We start from the raw sequence: 24,087 nt of genomic DNA, 5'->3' as shown, positions 1-24,087 counted from the left end.
CCCACTGGCAGCATCGAGTGACGAAAATACAGTAGCTCCACTTAGTTTTGCTGTAATCTCTTCAGTAGTAGGCAACAAATACTGTTCTCTTTTTTACAGCTTCGTTCAGCTTCTTAAGATCGACACATATACGGACTTTACCTGTGCTCTTCTTCAGGACTGGCACCATGGGTGCGCACCAGTCTGTGGGCTGTGTCACTCTTTCAATGATGCCATTTCTCTCCATCCTCTGGAGCTCTTCTTTGACCTTTTGCAACAAAGGGAATGGTACACGTCGTGCTGTGTGCACCGCAAAAGGCTTAGCATTGTCTTTTAGCTGAATTCTCACAGGTTCAGTCTTTAATGTCCCATGCTCACCAAATGCTTGTGAGTGTCCTTTACTGCACACCAATTCGTTCACTCTTTTCACCAGATTCATTTTCACTGAGAGTGGTCTGCTGAGCAGATTGCTTACTGTGCGTCCACGAATGACATATGCTGTGAGAGGATGGGTTTCTCCTTTATATGTCACAGTGCTCTGGACTTGACCTATGCACTCCAGTTCGCCACCTGGACTATCCAATGGAATTTTAGCAGTCTCTAGTGGTCTTTTGGGGAATAGTGAGTGGTAGGTCTCCTCACTAATGATGCTCACATCAGCCCCTGTGTCGATTTTAAAGTCAACAGGTGTGGAGCCCACCAGCAACTTTACAGTCCATTGCTCTGATGAACCCTCTGCTTTACTCACAGCTCCCAGAAAATATGACTGTTCTGCTTGCTCAGTCACCTCACTAACAGCTTTTCTGTTCCGACACACTCTAGCCCAATGTCCAATTTTGCTGCATGCATTGCATTTGGATTTTCTAGCTGGGCAGTTTTCATCTTTACTGTGCCTTTCTCGCCCACATTTTCCACACAGACCATCTTTTCCCCCTTTCGGCTTACCATAGAGCTTGGTGTATTTGCTGCGCTGCTTGTGAGTGATCTCGTGTATCACCCCTGCTGCCTCTCCCTGCATGCTGACCTGTGAAGCCACCTCTTCAGACTGCCTGACTGTCTCTATGGTCAGTGCTAGTGTCAGGTCCTTTATTAGCTGCAGCCTCCGTGATACATCTTTATCGAGAATTCCAACAACAATTCGGTCACGGATATTCTCGTCTCTGCTAGCGCCGAAGTCGCAATGTTCAGACAGTTCATACAGAGCTCTTATAAAAGTCTCGGCTTTCTCTCCCGGTCTTTGCACTCGCTGATGAAAGCACGCACGTTCGTGTATTACATTTCTCCGGGGCACAAAGTACTCGTCGAATTTCCCCAGCACCCGGTCAAAGTCATTACTGTGTCCCTCTTCCTCAAACGTGAACGAGCGGTAGACATTCTCTGACTCGCTCCCCATGGCGTATATCAGGCAACTCACTTGCACGGCGCCATCCTCTTTATCTAATTTAGTGGCGGTTCTGAACCTCACAAAACGCTGCTTCCAATCCGGCCACTCACTCGGCTTGTCAAAAGAGAAGTTTAACGGAGGGTTGAACTTGGCCATAATCCGTTTACTTCTGACACCATGTAGAGGAATGAAACTCAAGCTTTACTTTGTTTTATGGATCTTTTAATGGAGCAACTTCAGCCAGCAACAGCATACACTCTACCCAGTTTGTTTATCTCCGCCCTCCCGATGCCCGCGCTCTCACTACCGTAAATAGCGCTAATATATGCACAGGCACATTTAACTACCATATATGACAAAAAATATTGTCATTTAGAACATTTATTTTTAGAAAATGAGAAATGGCTGAAATAACAAAAAAGATGCAGAGCTTTCAGATCTAAAATCATGCAAAGAAAACAAGTTCCTATTCATAAAGTTCAGAAATCAATATTTGGTGGAATAATCCTGTTTTTTAATCACAGTTTTCATACATCTTGGCATGTTGTTCTCCACCAGTCTTACACACTGCTTTTGGATAACTTTATGTCACTCCTGATGCAAAAATTCAAGCAGTTCAGCTTGGTTTGATGGCTTGTGATCATCAATCTTCCTCTTGATTGTATTCCAAAGGTTTTAAATTAGGTAAAATCAAAGAAACTCATCATTTTGAAGTGGTCTCTTATTTTTTCAGAGCTGTATATAGTATAAAAATAGTAAAGCTATGAGTTAGACTATACACTGAACAGAATAACTCTTGTATTTTAAAGCTGTTCTGATGGCAGACCACAGCAAACGTCACGCTTTTCCGTGCTGTAATCAGATCCAGGCGACAGATTAAATCCGGCCCAGTGCTGACCTGACTGATTGGCCTTAATCCTCTTTACAACACACACACACAGAGCGCAACCAGCGCTATTTATCTTTATTTCAGACCCCTATTCGACTCCTGAACAAATCAGAGTGCAGGAGTATGCTGCATCAGCCAATCATGTTACAGCAGACCCTGGCCGGAGAACGGGTGGGGAAAACACAGAGTGGATATAGTGCACTACTTTCCTAGAACTGCACGATTTTAGACCTATATTAGAACTACTTTACCAGGCGGAGGAGTTTTATCAGTAATGTTAACGGAAAAAACACAGCTGTAGTGTGGTTAGAAAAAGCAAATATTTGTGTTAAAAAAATATTAAGTATCAAAAATTGCATGTATGAATGACCTTAATTAAGTCAAATATAGTCTACTGTATGAGGTGGATCTCTAAACCTGTCACAAATATATAAACATGACCATAATTATACCTGACCTCTGTACTAATGGTAATCTACCATATTTCATAACAGACGTTTTGTTGCAAATATGTGATTCAGGCCCTTACCTAATGTTTCTGAATTTGTATTTTTTTTTATTATTATTATGTTCGATTTCTTTTAAGCACAGAGACACAACTTAATGTAGTAATTTCGAAACTATTTAAATTCGAGACAAGCAATTTGTCTGATGAATGCTATCTTTGACACAGATTAAATTAAGTAAATTTGGCCAAGGGCCAATTTACTTATGTGAAAACAACAAGCCATTTGACAAGTTTTAGGTTTCCTCCTTTATAAACAACAGTAAAGTGATTAGTGGTTACTCTATAGCTCTGAAGGAATGCATGAAAGGAAAAGTGCCTTTTCATACAACAGAATTGCAAGCTAATTTTACTGAGTAGCACAATTTGATTTGATGAAACAGCAAGTGGTTTTGATGTATAGTAGCTGTGGCTGTGTATCCATGATATTTAGTTTGAGGATTATTTATTGGAAAACATTTTATTTATCTTGTTATTTAATGACTACTCAATGACAGTTTGACATGACTTAATATGACTTTTTTGACAGACATAAATATTTATTGCCAAAAAAGAAATCTCTCTTACTAATATTAATTCAAAATACATTACTCTTTTAAACAGTGAAATTAATTATTATGCTATTATATTTTCATTGTATTAGTGTCTTTAAATGCCCTTACAATTGCAATAATAAAAATTTATCGCAATTATTTCTGGCAAAATATGTCTAAAAACAGTTTAGACAGCCCTAGACATATATAAATAATAATTATTGATTGTTTACAAACAAATAAATGTTGGAATAAACAAAAAAATGTTTATGCTGAAATAAATACCAATTTATGATAAACATATATTTCTTTTCTTTCACTCAATTATTTTTGTTTTTTTTTTGTGAAAAATCCCTATGGTAATAATGTAAAAATCTGTTTGTCCTGTATGTATATTTACTGTTGAGTACATTTGGAGAAAAACAAACATTTGACAGAAATACTTAATAGCATGTTTTTATTAGCAAGTTTTCATTAATTTTGACAGTTATTTCACCATACCCTAAAATACCAAAACCATATTGTTTTATCCTGCTTTTAAAAGAAAAGGCTATTTAAAAATAAATAAATAAAAATGTGTGTGTGTTTTCAGAAGGTCAACTCACCTGGTGGATGTCTCTTCTCATCAAGGAAATCTGCCAAAAGGCTCTATATTTACCTCCTACACCTGCCATGCAAAGAATTGCTCCTGCTGGTGTTGCCCCATTGATCCCTGAGGTGGCAAATACTAACACCACACCTCCAGTGCACTTTAGATATGAAGACATGAGGCCTGCAAAGCTGCTGGCACCACCATATCCTCCACCAGTGACCCACAGTGCCAATCAGAAAGCCAGTATTTGCCGTTACATCAGTAAAAACACCCTGTTCTGCCAAAGGTACATCTGAGCTCCGGTCCTGTACTGCAGGTTCTGCTTCCTCTAGAGTCGGGGCTGTTTGCTTAATTAGGAAAACAAGCCTCGAGGGGATTAGTGTAATAGCTTGATGCGACTAGACAGAGCTTTATATAGAAAATGGCATTCTTTGAAAGGGCAGCTTTTGGTAATAGAGACTTATGTCATTAACTCGGTGCACAGTCATATTTTTTAGGGATTAGTGATGTGCATAATGTGCTCCTGTAAGCACAGGGAGATTAATTAATTATACTAACAAAATATAAATACACATAATGTATTGTACATGTAAACATCCTGTTGGCTTTTATGCTCTGAAACACTGGAGTCTAGAGGTGGTTAGTTAAACAATCAAGTTTTGTCCCTGCACAGAACATAGGTTCTCTTCTTCAAAGTCCAGTGCTGGGCTCCTTTATACAGCTCTGGAAAAAAATAAGGGACCATTTCAGTTTCTGAATCAGTTTCCCTGATTTTGCTCTTTGTAGGTATATGTTTGAGTAAGATGAACATTGTTGTTTTATTCTCTAAACTACGGACAACATTTCTTCCAAGTTACAAATACAAATATTGTCATTTGGAGCATTTATTTGTAGAAAATGAGAAATTCTCAAAATAATGAAAAAATATGCAGAGTTTAGAAATCTTTGGTGGAATAACCCTTTTAGTCACAGTTTTATGCATCTTGTCATGTTCTCCTCCACCAGTCTTACACACTGCTTTTAGATAACTTTATGCAACTCCTGGTGCAAAAAATATAAGCGGTTTAGCTTGGTTTGATGGCTTTTTGGTAAAATCAAAGAAACTCATAATTTTTAAGTGGTCTCTTATTTTTTTCCAGAGCTGTATGTACAGTTACTTGATAATTGAAAAGGGTGTCTGATTATGGAAACTTTTACATTTTTAAATACAGAAAAGATTTATTATGTAGTCAGGGGATAGCATTATCTAAACTGGTCGAAAAATGTGTTAGCTCAGTGGGAATACACACACCTTTATACTATACTTTAATACTACTATTGTTTCATGTAAGTGGACAGTTCTTAAAGCATTTCACAGCAAGCTGTACCACGTATGATGACAAGTACGTGAAAAAAAAGCTAGAAACATGAAACTTTAAACTAATAAGAACTACATTATGTGTTTAAAATTACTCCTACATGGTGCACCTTAGTTAATTTATTCTTAGTTTAACAGTAGGTGAGACTCTGCGTATTTAGGCGATTATTGACTTCCAGTGTTTGATAAAAGTGTTACCTAAACTTGGCTATACTGTATCTGTAGTTGGTGGAAAACTGTACATTAGAGTGTGGTGTATTTTTATGACATTAGAGAAACAATGAGTTTAAAATGGGCTGTCATTTACTTATATGGACTGGGCTGTGAACTGAACATTTTGAAACTCTAATAAATGATTGCATACTACACTCTTTTATTAATAAACAATTTGTTTTTTAATACGGACATTTCAAAATTCACATTTCTTTTTATTTAAAACAACGTAACAGTATTCCTTCTTATATAAAATTTCCATATTTGACAAAAGAGTTTAACCAATCAGCTCACTGCATAATTAACAGAAACCATTATGTGAACGTTATTGTTAACACTGAATGGTAACATGGTAAAGTGAAATTACATAAGAATTATGGATGCATAATATTGGAAACAAATACTATTGTGAAGTTTATCTGTATATACTATACTAAACATTTGAATTAAAGTCTTGGAAAATGTCAACTGTGTGAAGTTTCCTTCTGTATCAGGCAGGTTGTAGCATTATATGTTTGATTTTATTTACCTTACAAGACATTTAACTATTTATGATATGACTATTATGCATGTGCAGATTGTGATAGCGATGCTAAAATAATTTATTGTGAATCCTTAATAAGAATATAGATCTTGTGGTTGTTCAAAACAAGTTAGTTGTACTGTTATAAGCTATATCACACACACAAAAAACTTCCATTTTCAAATATAAGGCACTTCTTTAACCTCGTGTCCCCAAAACCAATCTATTTCCAAAGTTAATCTCTTACGGCAGCATTCCCTTTTTTATAAAAACTATAAAAATCCACAATGTTCTCCTGTCAGACTGCAGTCCTGCCAGTCAGTAAAATGCACAGTCTGTATTTGTATAAGTATAAAACAGCTAATTATTTCATTAAAATTGTCTCTGATCCACAGAGTAAACCTGCAATATCACATTTAGAACAAAATGTGATGGTTGTTCTGGATGGGAGCTTGAACTGTATTCCTAAATGGAGTCATCACAGGTCTGTGAAGAGAGAGAAAAACAGGGTCAAAGTGGTGAGTAGTTAAAGAATATGACTGTAGAAATCAGAACTAGAGTAAAGGTCATTTGAAATGTTTGCTGAATCTCTATAACTACACCAAAACAAACCAAACAAGACAGTCAGGAGGCAGACATGTGACCTTATGGAAAAGCGAATTCAAATTCACTTGTTTTTAATTATCCTCATTTGAAGACCTTAAATCAAACACACCAGAACTAGGGCATCGCAAATAAACTGAAATCAGTCATGAACATATTAAACGTCTTCGCCCGCTAAAAAACACTTTTTTCTGTCTCTCTGAGTTGTATATGATGCTGCACATGAAACTCTTCCTCAACCTCTTTAGTCTGCAGTAGCTAAAAAAATAAAATACTCAAAAAAATGAGTCAATCAGGAAAAGCACAATGTCCATGTCCTCCTGTGAAATAGTATGCATGGCCTTGCCCCCCTCGGATTGGGACTGCCAACAGGCAGCGCTGAACCGGGGCTGCAGTAAAGCTGACACTGTCTTGTTAGCTAAAGAGCTTACAGTTCTGTTTACACCAGCTAGTTAACGTTAGCTATCTTGTGTAAGTAACTATAGGTTTAAATTGGATCTCCGGTGGATTCTTTGTTTTTTTCCGAGACCTTAAATGTACACAAGGGAAGCACGGTTTGACAACGTAGCACAACTCGACAGAACACTGGTCAAAACAAGTGCCGTTCCCGTTGGATTTCATGATATAATGCCGTTCTCCCTGCGGCATCTCTCCGCTCGCCTCGCTGAGAGTCTGACGTTAAGCGAAGTTTAAGGGTTAACTTTACCTAGCACTCAGTGCTATATCTTTATAACTAAGGCTGCAGCAAGTTTCAAAGCTGTAAAATCGACTGTGGGGCAAAGGCAGGTAGTGTTCTCTGTTGCAGTGCTGTTAGCCAATCAGAGGTGATCTGTTTGCATGTATGAATATTCATGAGCAAGAGCTGAAATCCTGTCCTTCTTCAGAGACCAGTAATCCAGTGAACTAAAGCAGGGCTATACAGAAAGACTGGAACACTTAAAAAAAATAAATAAAAAGGCTCACATGGCATTCATTCATATTAGAGACCACAACTAGACATTTTAAAATGAATGAAAAAAAACAATGGAATGAGATCTTTAAATGTTCTCAGAAAAAAGTACTGCCCTCAGTAGTAACTGTCTCCAGCAAAGGCTTTCTACTTGACTTGACTCGCATTGCTGTGAAGATTTGAGGGGTTCAATGACCATAAGATAAAAATTTTGGATGATCACCACACCACCTTATTATCCCTAACCACTTAACTCATCCAAACGTATCGGATCAACCAAACCATCATTCCAGTAATCACTGTTTCACTGCTCCATAGCTCAATGCTGTATACAGTATTTACTGTATTATATAGTATTAGGCATGGCCCTAATACTTTGTACTGGAAGCACTTCTCTACAGTGACTAGTGAAGATGCGTGTGTGTTTGTGTGCATTTGCACATCTTTGAGAGCAATAGAGGAGTTTATTTCTTTGTGCAGCATCTAAAATACAATATAAACAAATTCATTCATGTATTTTAGATGCTGCACAAAGAAATAAACTCCTCAATAGCGCCCCCTATACTGACTAACTTGGTGGATATTTTTCAGCCTTCCTTAAAATCACCTGACAAATGATATAAAATAAAGTTTCCTAAAGTTTCTCCAAACAATTAATAAAAGTCACAAAATTATAGTCACAAAATGTGACCATAATATAATAAAGTGACAAAATATAATGTAAAAAATAATCAGTCACTAAATAAATCATATAAAACAATAATTTACATGGTTCAGAAGACATGGGCAAAAACATCAAATTCATACAAGATTAATAAAATTTACATTTATTCTCTAATCTCAGTGCGAGGAAGAAAAAGAACAATTTACTGTGTGAATTATAAAAGCTGAATAAGATATGTAAATATAGTCAGGTTCTCTTACCTCTCTGACCACCGTTCTGTACTCCTCTGGGGCAGCTGCTCTCATTACTGTTGTATAGACTGTGATACTACACACAAAAAACACACACTAATGTTAGCCAGCAATTTACAATGATTTATTACTTTAAACACACCAAAATAGTCAAATCAGGCAATACGCTGGATAAATAACATAGCATAGTAGCCAAATGTAGGAGTTCCAGCTAATTATACCTGAAATACATTACTGAACACAACCAAACACATTTAGAGTATAATTATTATAAGTATTATTGATGCACTGAACTGATACAATTCAAAAATACAACACATTTCTGATACAACACTGTCTCAGATATAAGAAAATGGAAGGACTGGCGTGAAAATGTCTGTAATTCTAACTAATAACAATTAATGCAAACCACCTTCAAGTCTGCACTTGTCATATCTCTAATTATATCTCGATTGCTTAATTTCTAAAAAACTGAAATGATGAACAGAGACAAAATGATAAAAAAAAAAAATGGCTCAGTCTCCAGATACTTATTGATTTACACTGAGGAAACGTAATATTTATTTTGCTTCTATACATTTTGAACACTTCTACCTGTACAGTTAAAAGCAGCCACCAATTATGCACATTACAGTACACAAAGTGGTTTCGATTTAAAACATTAATCCAATGAATCTCAATAGATTTCTGTGAGTAATCACAATTGCTGGGAATCACACTTTTTTTCTTTAAAACTAAACTTTTGATAATGGGTATTTAAAATGGGTATTTTTTAAAATGCTGGTACTTAACTGTATTTTTGAGAAGGGGAAAGTAATAATGTTACAGTGTGATTTACAACTGCCAGACTAGAACCTTTTTTCTTAATGTATTATAATATCTCAGGGTAGATTTACTGTATTATTATATCTTAGGGTAGTTTTAATGCTTTTTAAACTAGAATATTGTAATGTGCTGAGTTTAACTGAGAGTTTTAATGGAGAAAATAAACCCTAGTGTAGCTCCATATTCCACACTCAGCAGCTTAAAAAGAGGAAACATGCCATCAGCTGTGTGTGTTGTGTTTGTGTGTGCATGACCATGTGAGTATGAGAGAGCGTAAACTTCAGCATAAATAAAAGGTAATCTACCTTTTGAACTCCACAGTAAGTGTTCCTGTGTTATATCACCAAATAAAACTGATAGTCACCAGGCTGCATTAAAAAAATTATGTTGATCCCTAGCTTTTTTCTATCACTACATTAGCCTTAAAACTAAAAATAAATGATGTGTTCTGCCAATATAAACAATACATAGCATGTCAGTGCTGTATAGGCAGGATATCGCAGTGTGGTTAAACACAACCCAACACAAAAGATTTTTTAAAATTACATAAACTTAAGATTACGTGACAGCCATGACAAACTCAACACTCAGCTTTGTGGTTAGACCATTGCATTGCTCATTGCAGGATGAACTATGAGTAAATTTTGAACTGTTTTGGTCTGATGACTTCACTGAGCATGTGTTCTTGCATAACTGCTGAATTTTCTACAGTTCCTCATTACCACAGTTTTATGCTACTAATGCAAAATGTCCTTAAAGAGGAACTGAAGATAAGTGTGGAACCAACACCATGTGAAAGTGTAGCATGTGATTACATATATATAAAAAATGCTCCTTACCCATTGCAGACCGGGACCACTGATAAAACCTGTAGAGGAAACAGTGCTGCAGTTAATGCACACATCCATAACTCTGTTAGGGCTATAAAACTTTATACAGACCCAACTATAAACATTAAGATGGAAAAAATCTGTTGCATGGTAATATCATTGTATGGTGTACTGTGGTGGCTAACCAAGCATCCGATAAACTTTAAAAAAATAAATTACTGGTAATCTGGCTTTGTTCAGACTGCCAGTCGAAATCCGATTATTGTTTTATTTATATTATATACAACAGTTAGTTCCGACTTCACAATCTGATTGGTTAAGAAGTGGTCTAACCGTGCTGATATATGTGATAACATCACGGCCTTCTCACACTAAACTTGTATCACTCCGCCGACGCGTTGCTGAGTAACGGCGTATACACACAGGACACCCGCAGCAGCGTTAGCTTAGCACAGGCTAGCGCTCAGCCGCGGCACGCTCACCCACAGCCCGCAGCGCTGACTCGTCTTTTATGGAAAAAAGAGAAAGAAAATCGCTCGGCTAATGCCGTCTGACAGCCACAACGCTAACCAGCCAGGCAAGGCTAAGCTAATGCTGAGCTAAATCAAGCTACGCTAACCTAACCACAGTCCAGCCGGTTAGCTAAAACCAACACCACCCAGCAAAACAAGCAGAAATGCTCAAAAATGTGCAGACGACTCCATGGAGCAGCAGAAGAAGAGAGTATTAGCGTTATTTCACGCTCCTACCGTAACCATCTTCGCTTATTCCCAATTTTGATTTCAAGCTAACTTTTATTCTGTATGAACCATACACCGTTTTGATGTTAAATTTTAGTTCTGTGACAGATTTTGTGGAACTACTTTTTGGCGGAAGGTACAGTCCATATTAAAACATATTTAAACTGAATTTCTTAAAGTTCTTTGATTTTTTTTTAATTCTTTTTGTAAAAAAAAAAACTGTTGTATAAAAACAATAGAACACTCGAGGTCGTGTGTTATCATGAATTACATCACGGCTGTGATGATCTACGTCCGAATTACAGCCGTGAAATAATTTGTGATAACAAACTCCCTCTCGTGTTCTATTGCAGTATTCAGATTGACTTTTCATAGTCTAGACAAATGAAAACAGACCACATAAAATCAGATTTTTGCAAATCAGATCCAAACACAAATTGGAGGTGGTTTCAAATGTGATTTAACACGAATCAGATCTTAGCATGTCTTTTGCATCACTCTTAATGAAGCAAATAACATCCTTATAAAATACAGAATGTTAGAAGTACAGGGATGCAAAAAGAGCATCTGAAGTTAGTTACTGATGCTGACCTTGTTGCCACAGCAACATATGCAGATATATTTTTTTATGTCCAGACACACAAATCCAGATTTAAAAAAGATTATCTGATTTGTCTGCAATATATATTTTGTGTATCATTTCCTGTTTTTTTGTTTTTTTTTTACATATATTGTTTTTTTTAAAACACTTCAAAACAAAATCACTTCCTAATATGATCAATATTGACTTACTAATACATCTAGGCTGAATAATGAGCGATTCTGTATCTCCTGACTACATTTGCTTTTCAGAGACTAAGAAGCAACAGTCCCAACACCATGTTCTCTTCTCCATCAGAAAATACACAAAAGCATCTTTATTTGCAACACAGTGATACAATGCCCCTTTATACTGATTCAAACTGACGTGTTATCTAAACGCAGTTGTGCTTCAATGCAGAAACTCAAATGAGAAATATATAGGATTGCTGTTGTTCATTTGTTTGCCTGATACGATATGATCAGATACTGAAATTATATACATCAGGCTAAGATAGGCCTGGTTATAGAAACAATAATAAATAAAGATATGTAATATAAAGAGACTTTAATGTTTACCTGATAAAGTGAACGTGTGTTAATGTTATTCTGACCCGTAGTGTTCAAGGCCTTCATAGCTACATTTCTAAAGGAGGAAGATAGACACATACATAGAAAAATGAACATCTTAAAGCAATAAGCATTACCAATATTTGTGATTTAAATCAAATAATTAGATTTAAATGATTTAACATTAGATATGTACACACCTTCTACGATCAGGTGAGGGCAGCCAGTGATCGAAGTTTGTTTCAACAAGGTACCACCTAAAGCACAGTTCATAAATAACTATTAGTATTGCACTTATCATTTACTGAATCATTGATTTCTGGTGAAATCTGGTGAACATCCAGATAATAAAGCTATGAATTCTGGTATTGAAATTATTGTATATGTAAGTATTATTAGTGTTCTTTAGATAAGACAATGTTCAGTATGAGGCTCACTCTACCATGAAATATTTTTTTTGTGACAAGATGTTTTTAAGGACCCTATTTTGTTGCATCAGATGTTGGAAGCACAGAAAAACAGTATACATTTTCAGAAGTGGGTTGTAACTCTATGCACAGGGTAGGAAAACACAAAGAACCATTTCTTTATAGTTTATAGATGAGAGGAGCAACTCTGAAGAAGTTTTAATAATTTAAAGAAAGGTTCCAAACTAAGCAAAATCCTTTAGAAAACTAAATATAATTTGGAGTAATTTAATTTAGATTAAATATATATCAGTATGTGCCTACTGTCCCATGGCCCAATCCAGAGGCCAGATATCTGCAGGCCCGCTCCGGTCTCTGGTGATGACTGCACCCTCTCTCGGATGGACACCACCCACAATGTAGTAGACGTCAGTGATGATGGGAACTTTAGCTAGCCTCGTCACTGCATCCTGAAAATCCATGGCCTGCTCAAGAGTCTACACACACACACACACACACACACACACATTTACTTTTAATACACATGTGTATTAATTACATTTATAATTGTAGATAAATGTTCCAAAATGTTTCCAGAAAAATATTATGCATGGGCAAGACCATAACATATGGAGAAGTGACCCAACACAGATTTGAATTATTAAGTCCATAATCATGTAATATCGGAGGAGGGTAATGTATTCTATGTGATATTTTCCTGTACTTTGCAATTACAGTGAAATCAATAAAACATTAAATAACAAAATAAATATTTATATATTGCTGTTTGACAACCAGTAATGCAAGTGAAATTGTGATTGTATAGAGCATGCAGAATACTGGTCTGTGAAATTCTGTGTTTTTATATTGATTCGTTATTTTGTTAATTTGAAAATACTGTTAGAATGTAAAAAGAAATTACATCCAACAAACCTACCAGACCATTCTGTTTTATAATAAATATATGAGACACTGTAGGGATGGTCATGCCAGGACATTGATATCAATAAATATAATATTTTGTCCCCTTCTAACTCAGGAATACTTCTGCATTCAATTAAAAAAGAAACAAAGCTTTAAAAGAAATATTATACATTATACCATTTGTCACCATTTAGCTGCAAAAATTATCTTTATAGGCATCAGTCTACCTTCATAGGCATTAATCAAGGTTATATTAACTGGACTTTGCTTCCACTGGTTTATTTACCTCTCTCACCAGCCAGCTAACCGGAGAACTCTTTAGCAGAACTGCTGAGATAACATTCTCCCACCAATGGCCTTTATCTGGTACAACAAAATCAAACAATTAAAAGCATGAAAGGAAAACACTGAGAGTGAGATCACATTAGCAGTTGTACTTACTTCGTTCATTTCCAGTTACAGTGAACTTGTTTGCACTTTGCCCGGTCCATAACCCAACATACCCAGCGAAAGAAGTGCCCCTGTAGACCACCTGGAAAAGAGAAGCCAATAAAACTGAGCTCAGGGCAGTTAATGTTAAGTTTTATGTGACACAATACCAAATAAAGTGTCACATGTAACACAAACCAGATGTCTTCAAAAGTTGTGTTGTGTACCCTTGTAAAATAATTACATTTAAGTATATTTTTTAAAAGTATACTTAACATGAAAAAGCACATAATTTTAGCATTAAAATTAATATGTTCTTAAATACGTACTAAATGTACTTTTTAAATTTTGAAACAACTTATGGCAATTTAACTTTATTTATATTTGTAATTAAGCTATGTTTAAATACAACATAAAAGCATTAGTTTGTGCTTTTGAGTGCTTTCTTAGTATAATTCTACAAACTTTACGTAGATAAAAGTAGATTAAAGTAGATTAAGTAGATTTAATATTGTGTTTTTTACAGTGTTTTTAAACATTTTTTAATACATTGAAGTATGTTATAAATGTACTGCTTTGCATGATGATGCTAATGGTTAAAAAAAAAAAACTACACTAAAATGCACTTTAAGCAGTATTTAAAGTTCCTACATACATTTTCTATCAACACAACGTATATTTAAAGTATATTGCATAAAAACAATATGGAAATACAGAAAAAATATTTTTAATGTGAATTTTTCTAAAGTATATTAATAGAAAATGTATGTTTAGTATTCTTTACCTAGTTTAAGTAAACTTTCTTTTCACAAGGGTAGTCATACCTGTCTGTTCTTGATGAACAGAATATCAATGGTCAGATTTTTGAGGACCTCATGGGGATAGTCCAGGTTTCTTCCATGGTAGATGTTTCCATTACTGTTCTGAGCTACAATGCTGGTACAAAACCTGTAACACAAAACAGGAACCAGGTGTAGGAATAGAAATTTACCATTATCAGTACACGCATACACATACATTGAAGCTCAAAAGTCCCACACCATTATTTTCCCCCAGATAAACCTACAAATTAGCAGAAATAACATAAAATACACATAATACAACTTTTAACAAATATTTAAGGTTCAGAACTATTTCTAAGTAAATGCTCAGTTTTTGCAGATAAATGAGAAGAATACCAAGTTAAGAACCAAGAACAAAAATGTCAGAATTTTTTTCTCTTCCACTGAAGTTCATGTTTAGATGCAGATTTACATATTAGGGATTTTTCCTAAACTTGTGGACTCATCTATGCAGCTAAAGTGAAGATTGTCTTTAAAATATAAGGGGAACACACCACCAAATATTTATGTTGAGATTCTAATTTTAACACATATTGTAACTGTGATATTTTTTGAGGAAGAATTCGTTACTGAAGTAGGAAAAAAGGCAAACTGCCAGTTTCACTAGTTGTCCTAGACTTTTGGATCCCATTGTAAAATGCTTCATAGTATAGTAAATAATAAACATTAATATATGAGTGATTTAACAATTAAAGTGGTTTTAAACACACAAATATATTCTTTAAATAGGAATGCACCAAATATTTGGCAACCGAAAATATTCCTTCAAAATGTGCAAAAAAAACAACAACAAAAAAAAAACTGCAAAATAATTTATAAAGAAAAATGACTAATTTATTTTTAGTTATATTGCAGGGTTTCGACTAATTTTAGGATTTTTTTTCCAGCCCCACACTTTTCCCTAGACCAATGGCAGCTTTGGTTATCAGAGCAGGCAAAGAGCTGACAAACAGCTGACAAACAACAGGTTTAAGTTCATTTTTCTTCTTTGCTCACATAAATTAAATTAAATTAAGCATACAGCATCCCCTATCACACTTAGTGTGAGTTTACCACTTCTTTACAACTGCTTGTTGTTGTTCCAGCTGAAAGACACAAGGGATAGGATAGTAAATATGTCCAGGCTAACTTGGCCTCAGCATCTGTTTGTTTATGAAAAGACTGGCTGCCCTTATCTGAGTAAATTTCACTCACATGTGACTTGGGTAGCACTGCTTAGTTAATTTATAATTAGAATAGCACTAATGAGGTACATTTATGACTAATTTGTAAATTCATTATTATACATATGCACACAGAGGTTTGAGTGAGCAATACATACGCTGATACTTCATAGGCAAAGTTGAGAAGAATAATGTCGGAGATGTCGGACTGATAGAATGAAGCCATGCCCATGATCTCGCCGGCGTACGGCTGAGGCACATACTTCTCTAGAGCTTTTACCACAGGTTTGATGGCATAGTGCACCCATTTTGGAACAGTGGTGCTGAAAGAGGAGAGAAACAGTATTAAAGACATGTTAAAGCACAATGGCAGCTATATTCCCAAATGTATCCTTTCTTAGTACAAATCTGAGGTGAATTTATTGTTTATCTCTGCACATACAGCTTGCATAATCCTAAGGCACCAAACCCAAAATCAAGGTTCAGTAGAAGCATATTAATCCCACATTCAAGTTTTCTGGAACTTCTCTCGACCTGCTCTGGTGTTTCTGGTCCAGAAACAGAATCAAATCCTTACAGCAACTTTTCAATATCTATTTTTTAAAAAGTTGCCAAAGAAATAGAGCATGTTACTTCAGAAAAGGGAGAAGAAACAATTAAAACAAATAATGCATTTTGTTGATTCAAAAATAATAATGTTTAAATGTTTTTAATCAGATCTAATGTATTTAATTACAAACTTTACAGGATAAGGAAACAATGTTCTTGATATTCAATGGAAGACAATGTAAAAATATTTAATTCCAAGTATTTTTTTTAATTATAAAAATGTTAAGAAAAACAATATCCAGGTTCACATTATAGCAACTTTTTAAAATAATTTTCTGCTGGCTTAGCATCTGCACTGATTTATTAAATACTATTATTCGGTCCTCAGCTTAAGGAATTTGAAAAGAGAACAATCAGCCCTGAAGTTTTTCAGTTCCTCTGCTGACAGATGCTGAATGCACTCAGAAGTTCCACTGTGGTTCTATGGTCCACTGTGTGAGTTTTATAGGGAAAGGACGCTACTTTTACTTCTGCATTGCAGATGGAATTGATCGACCTATAGATCAATTGCATCAATAATGATGCTCGTATTAGTATTGAATACATGCTTAAGTGATAATCAATACTTTACTTTATGTTCCTTTACGTTCAGTACTCCTTTCACATTTTGCATTTTGCACGTTTTTGTTTTTGATTGTTTCTCATTGATTCTTTTTTTAATTTACCCTGTTTATTTTGCTCTGTAAGGTTTGGACCGTAGCTAGTTTTCCCATTTAAATTTTCCTTTGTGGCACTTCTGTCTACTAATTACTGACCTGAGTCTGTTTACTGACAATCCAGTTAGTTGCCCTATTTACATTATAAACCAGTTTCACTGTTTTTTTTCTGCTGGACATAACAGTAATATTTTTTTGTTTGTGTGCCTAAAACTTTGCAGTCTTGGTTTTTAACATGCACCGGATTTATTAATTAAATGTTGTCACCAAAAATTGCAATATCATTCATTGTGTCCAACAAAACCATATATCAACCACGTCCCCTTTTTGGGAAAAATCAGTTATTTGGACGACTTTTTTTTGTTACATAAAAAACAAAAATGAGCTTCATTCATGAAGGCCTTTTAAATAAAAATCATGTGTAACAGTACAGAAAATAACTAAAATGTTTTTTTATATTGTTATTCATTGGAAAGGCTTATTTAGAGGTCAAAATAATTACTTCTGAGGAAGCATACTGAGAGAATTTTCACTTTCTATAAACTACAGCTGCTTTGTTTTGGTAAAAAGGTATCTAATTTTTATTACATATTGTCATATTAAATAAAACTGTGAAAATGTATTTCACCAAATGTCAATTTTTCAACATGTCATGATATTAATAATGCACAATGAGTTTTAATATTTAAGTCAAATAAAAGGTATTCAGTGGATATAATCTGTCACCTGACAGAAAAAGTTTTTAAAATGTCAGGTTTCCTCGGTTATTGTTTTTTTATGATTTAAAAAACATTTTCTTAAATAGCTTTTAATTAGTTCATATTTAATTTTTTTTATATTTGTATTAATCCACATTCAATGTTTTTTTATCCTTTTAATCCTTCTATTAATATCATTTTTGTATTTATTTAACTCTAACTCTAATAATGAGATTTTATTTGTTGGTTTATTTTTATTATTTTATTGGACTATTGTTTTCTTCTGTTTACTAGTTTTAATTCTCATCTGGACTTTATTAATGTTGATTTTAGCTTAGTTATTTCACTTGTCTGTGTATGTACAGCATTATGCATTTTAATATATAAAATATACATATAAATAAGTGTATTAATATTATTATTTTTATTAATAATATTATTATTAAACATTTAACATTTAATTTGACATTGCACCTCTTGCACTGTGACTATTGCACATGTGCAGCACTAATGGGTAGACTAATGATATTGGCCATGTATTTACTTAATATGTGATGCATACCACATTGTGTCAGATAGCACCACCACTGTTTCTCTTTGTTGCAGTAAAAACACTCATTTTACCATAGATATGTATTTCTGCAGGTCTTAAGCTGCTCTAATAAACAGAGTATTAGCTAAGTTCTTAGATCCAAGTTCTCTGCTGATCTGCTGTATGTGATCTTTATTTATTTAGGATTATCTACAGGCAGACAGACAGACAGGCAGATAGACAGACAGTCAGTAGTGCTGCTCAGAGATCCTGAGGGTCAGCAGGTCAGTGTACTCACTCGATCACCTCTGCTGCAGCTTTCTTTAGGAAGTCTTTATCGAATATCTTGAGCAGTGGAGCCCATCTCTGCTCGGCCGGCTCGTCCAGGCTGATGTTCACCGCAGGCGGGGTGAAGCTGCCCCCGCAGACGCTCACTCCAAACACCGCCCACAGCAGCAGCGTGTTCATGGCGAGACCCCTAAACTGAGCAGAGTGCGCAGCGGTGTCTGCGGGTCTCTGCACTCCACTCAGCTCCCATCTCTCTCTGACTTCCGTATTGAGTAATAGTGAGAGGACTGGAGCTCAGCCCCCAGTGCTGATCTAAATCCACCACTAGAGGACCTCCTACAGCCATCTACACAAACCTTCGCTCCAGGAGCTCTGAGCTCACACTTCACATTCATCACACAAAGACATTTTAACTCAGAAGTCGAGCAAAGGCTATAGATCTCTGGAAATAAAAATAGAGACCGCCCCAGTTTCTGAATCAGTTTCTCTGATTTTGCTATTTTTATAGGTATATACTTGAGTAAAATGAACATTGTAGTTTTATTATAAGCTACGGACATTTCTCCAATAAAAATATTGTCATTTAGTGCATTTATTAGCAGAAAATGAGAAATGACTGAAATATAATACAAAAACCTCAAATAATCACTTATTAATATTTATTAAGTTTTAAGAGTTTAGAAAAAAATATTTGGTGGAATAACCCCACAGTTTTACAGTTTTCATATATCTTGGCATTTTCTCCTCCACCAGTTTTACACATTGCTTTTGGATAACTTTATGCCACACCTGGTACAAAAATTCAAGCAGTTCAGCTTGGTTTGATGGCTTGTGATCATCCATTTACCAAAGGTTTTTAATTTGGTAAAATAAAAGAAAATCTTTTTAAGTGGTCTCTTATTTTTTTCAGAGCTGTGTGTGTGTATATATATATATATATATATATATATATATATATATATATATATATATATATATATATATATATATATATATATATATATATATAGGGAGAGAGAGAGAGAGAGAATGTATAACTGTATAAAAAAATATATATATATAAATTGCCCATTTATTATTATTTTTTTTTTTTCAAATGTTTCGTCAAAAGCACACTATGAAATTCCCGTACACTGCACCCTGGCAATATAAATGGGTATGTCTACACAATGAATTATTTATAATGTATATAGTTATAACTAATTGAATTTCCAAAAAAAAAAAAAAAAAAAATACTTTACCATGAATTCAACTAAATTTTAATGTTACACAGGTTGGTGAATGTAGTGTTAGGGGCCCACAAATTTAAACTAAGTTTCAGTTCCCAGGTTACTGTTGTAAAGAAGAAAGCTCTTTTGGTTAAATAACTCACAGACACAAAGTTGTATTGATTAAATTTACTTTTATTTATTTTAAAAACAGGGCCTGTTGGTGGAGAGAGGATACATGGGAAAAAAGGGGGAAGAGAGGGTAAAGAAAGTGTGGAAAGGGTGGGTGGATTGTGGATTATGGGGAGAGAGGATGGGGAGGAAAAAAATGTAGTTTATATATAAATTAATTTTATAAAAATAAATATATAAAAATATAATAAATAGATTTTTAAATAATGGTAATTATCCTTAATTATGGGGAGGGGGTGGGAGTGGATTGGGAGAGGGTGGGAGTGGATTGGGAGGGAGTGGAATAGAAAAATCTAGAATATATTAATAAATGATATAATAAATATATAAAAATATACATTTATTTTAAATAATGGTAAATTAATCATCCTTAATTATAGGGAAAGAAGTTGGGGAGTGAATGGGAAGAGAGTGGAAAAGAAAAATCTAGAATATAATCAATAAATTATATAATAAATGCAATAATACATACATAAAAATGAAACAATAAATAGATTTTAAATAATGGTGAATAAACCATCATTAATTATGGGGAAAGAGGTTGGAGAGTGGATGGGGGAATAATCTAGAATATATTAATAAATTATATAATAAATAAATTAAAATATAATAAATTTATTTTAAATAACAGTAAATGAATCATCCATAACTATGGGGAGAGAGGGTGGGAACTGGATGGAAAGAGAGTGGAAAGGAAAAATTTAGAATATATCAATAAATTATATAATAATTATAATATAATAAATGAAATTATACAGATTTAAAAATGAAATAATAAATATATTTTAAATAATGGTAAATACATCATTAATTTTGGGGAGAGATGATGGAGAGTGGATGGGGAGGAAAAAAATCTAGACTATATTAATAAATTATATAATAATATAAAATAATATATTAGATATAATAATATAACATATATAATAAAATAATATTATATAATAATAAATATATTAAAATATAATAAATATTTTTTTAAATAATGGTAAATTAATTATATTTAATTATCTAACAACAACTGGGGTATACTAATGTCCTAGCCCATTCCCTTATACTCTCCATACTCACCTTTAACTATATAATCTCAACCAACTAATATATATGTATGTTTGTACGTAACTTTCCTGCTCTATTTTACTATGTTGCCTATCCTAATGTGCACATTTATTTTTTATTCTTTCTGGGGCTGTATCTTCCTCCTTCTTGGAAAGCAGCCCCAGAGGCACTGTAGCCATCGTCTCTGCATGGAAAAAGTTACATAAATACAAGATAACGTTAGACACTGTGTAAAAATCATTGACATAGATATTCCATAGGCATGCATAAGCAATACAACTAAACAAATTACCCAATATGTAATATGTAAACAAACTATACTTGCTCGTATTTCTGGAAAATATAGGTTCTACGAAATAGACTTATAACTGCACCTTACTGGTGCAATTCAGAAAACTTTATTGGCTATTTTAAGCCATTTAAAAGAGTGTTTTCATTATTTTCTTTCTTTTTTGCTTTAGATAACATTAAATTCTCACCTTTGTTTTGGGAGGTGTTTCAGGAGTCTCCCTTTGGCCCTCAAAGTCCTCATCCTCTAGGTCACTCTTGTCCTACAAAAGACAGAGACACAGAAAAAAACAGTAGACCTTTAATCATTTCAGTGGTAGAAAATACACTATAAACAGAATAAACACTTTTTAAAAGCTTGTCAGTAAGGCTGTGTTGTGGAGTTAATTATATAATGAAAACATAATTAACATTAAATAAGATACACTAAATGGGACATACATGGACCATACTGAAACAAGCTGATACTTTTTCTGAGAGCAGGATTTATTCTAAACTCTTACCTGTGCAGCTGGCACAGGCTTGAATTCAGGCTCTGTGTCCTGAAAGTCCAGTCTGTGAAGGGGGTGTGCCTCTTCAACCAGCAGGACAGGGCGATCCAATCTGGACAGAGGACAAATAGAGGTGTTAGTGCAGGGGGGAGCATTTCTGTAGGATCTACCCAGCATGTCAAATGTGAGTGTGGGCAGTCCTGTGCTTCCCTGACTAGATGGCTCCTGGTGTAATGTGGGGGTGAGGTTTCCTGTCCATGCCTCCTGGTACTGTCCAAAAATATAGGATAATATAATACAATCCATCATTAGTCCCTTTATTAGTGTTACATCACATGTGTGATGCTTTAACACTGACCCGAGGCAAAAAACTGAATAGAATTCCTAAAGAACTGTAAATGATGAGACAGAGATGATATAGGACTAACTGCAAACTTTTACCTGTGCAGATGGGCCTGAGCTGAACTCAGGCACATGGACTATTCGGTAGTATAAAAAAGATATATTAAAGACACCTTTATTTGTGTTATACACCTTTATTTGTGTTATATTCTTTCATTTTTGTTTTAATTAATGACTAACTCCCACAACTCCTCAGTGGCCTTTAGAAACAACTCTGGAATATATATGCTTTCTACTGTACTGCTGTTATATGGATGAATCATCTATGCATATTTAGGCAAAGCAACAGACACAGTCTAAGAGGGACTCACCCAAAAAGGCGGGACAATGGTGGGGTCTCCTGAAGAACTGGAGTCCACCTGAAATCAAAGTACATGTAAAATGTATTTTAACCATGTCCAAAATCATGCATTAACATGATCAATCATTTACAATACACATATAATATACATTTAACAGCATATGACAGAACATTCTCACTGTGCTCTTGTCAAAACAAATTAAAAGAGATGGTAAAAACTCATGCCAATTTTTTATTAAAAAATGTTGAAGCATTTTTACAAGTCTTTTTATCGATAAATGTAGCAGTGCATTTATTTCAAATGTGCTGTAGCAAATTTTGTAAGATGATTAAGCACACATGCATAGGTAATATGGTGTAAAATTATATTTTATTTTAAATACATAAACCAACCTGCTACATAAACCACTTCAGATAGATATATAGAAAGGCAGAAAGGTAGATAGACAGATAGAGCTCACATGAAAAGGCGAAATGCGACGAGATGGGGACCTCTGGAACCTCGCACTCCGCATGCTAAACACACAAATACTGCTTAAGTTCATGCTGCTCCAGATCTATCTTTATTTTTAGTGTTATTTATGACTCTTTTTGATGGTGAATTTGGTCTAAAAATCGAGAAATTTGTACTAACATGCAGGTAGTAGACACCGTAAAACCGCCGCCAGACCATACCAGACCGCTGGGGGTGTCGTTCCCACACCGGCTTCCTTAACCTGTAAAAAAAAAACAAAAAAAAACAACAACAACAACAAAGAATTAGTGACGATACAAAACAGGTAACTTATAAGACAATTATATATATACGATAATTATAAGACAAAATAGATAATTAAACAATGACTAAAGAAAAATAAAGTAGATTAAAAAGGTCGGTGCTGAAGTCTCCTCCGTGGAAAAGCTGCTGCTGCGCTAAATGCTCAGAAACGCTTTGATTAAAAAACAACAATCGAATCTTTGGTAAGGCTGCAGGCCCGAGCCCTCAGTGGGCGTGTGTAAAGGGCGGAGCATATGTCAATCATTTTCGACTGCAGCCAATCAGATACTCGATTTTTGTTGCCAATCACTTTTATTAAGCCAATCGAAAATGATTGACATATGGCCCGCCTTTTACACGCGGCCTGCAGCGTTACCCCTCTCGATTTTCCCGCCACTGGAGTTACGTAAGTACGTAAGTTTATATATATATCTCTAAATAAAAAAAATATTGTTTTTAATATTATTATTTTTTTTTACTATAAGTTTTAACAATTTTAAAAAGGGCTGATATAGGTTACCGAGTAGCATAATAATATTATTATTAAAAAAAGTAGTTTGAAGGCAGCAAACCATAAATAATTGCTTATTCAATGTTCTTCACTATCTGGGTTCAAATGACATACTACATTATATGTATATATTTATATATATTATACATTTATTTTTTAAAATATAAAATAAATGCAAAAAATACAAAATAAATAAATTATTACTGTTCATACGTTACAAATGAAGTTTTTGTATGAATATAATAATAAAATAATATAAAAATAAAATAATTAAATAAAAAATTGTACACACACATATATATATATATATATATATATATATATATATATATATATATTTTTTTTTT

At 34.3% G+C, this 24,087-nt stretch overlaps 2 protein-coding genes across 2 annotated transcripts in view; both read right to left on the bottom strand.

The window, feature by feature from the left end:
- Positions 1-5,474, bottom strand: part of ppef2a (protein phosphatase with EF-hand domain 2a) — a 30,318-nt gene extending 24,844 nt beyond the window's left edge. Inside the window, exon 1 of the mRNA XM_022667551.2 lies at positions 3,896-5,474. The gene's annotated coding sequence lies outside the window, so the exon portion shown is untranslated. The remainder of the gene's footprint in view (positions 1-3,895) is intronic.
- A 172-nt stretch (positions 5,475-5,646) lies between these two features.
- On the bottom strand, positions 5,647-18,801 carry LOC103047558 (N-acylethanolamine-hydrolyzing acid amidase). The gene is made up of 11 exons (XM_007243966.3): positions 18,545-18,801; positions 15,910-16,074; positions 14,571-14,694; positions 13,759-13,849; positions 13,604-13,680; positions 12,718-12,890; positions 12,187-12,243; positions 11,996-12,062; positions 10,107-10,135; positions 8,452-8,518; positions 5,647-6,461 (listed from the first exon to the last, which is right to left on the bottom strand). Exons 1-11 carry the CDS (start codon positions 18,712-18,714, stop codon positions 6,441-6,443), a joined length of 1,041 nt encoding a protein of 346 aa, XP_007244028.3. The 5' UTR covers positions 18,715-18,801; the 3' UTR covers positions 5,647-6,440.
- Positions 18,802-24,087: the final 5,286 nt, after the last annotated feature.

This window comes from Astyanax mexicanus, chromosome 22 (genome assembly GCF_023375975.1).
Source record: "Astyanax mexicanus isolate ESR-SI-001 chromosome 22, AstMex3_surface, whole genome shotgun sequence".
Classification (NCBI taxonomy): domain Eukaryota; kingdom Metazoa; phylum Chordata; class Actinopteri; order Characiformes; family Acestrorhamphidae; genus Astyanax; species Astyanax mexicanus.
Note: the sequence above shows the minus strand (reverse complement) of the source record. Positions and strands in the feature narration are given on the sequence as shown.

Coding starts and splice junctions, on each gene's coding strand:
- LOC103047558 (XM_007243966.3), bottom strand. CDS start 18,714: ATGAACACGCTGCTGCTGTGGGCGGTGTTTGGAGTGAGCGTCTGCGGG. Junction 10,136..11,995: donor ACACACGTTCACTTTATCAG/GTAAACATTAAA, acceptor TTTCCTCTACAG/GTTTTATCAGTGGTCCCGGT. Junction 6,462..8,451: donor ACAGAACGGTGGTCAGAGAG/GTAAGAGAACCT, acceptor CTCTCTTCACAG/ACCTGTGATGACTCCATTTA.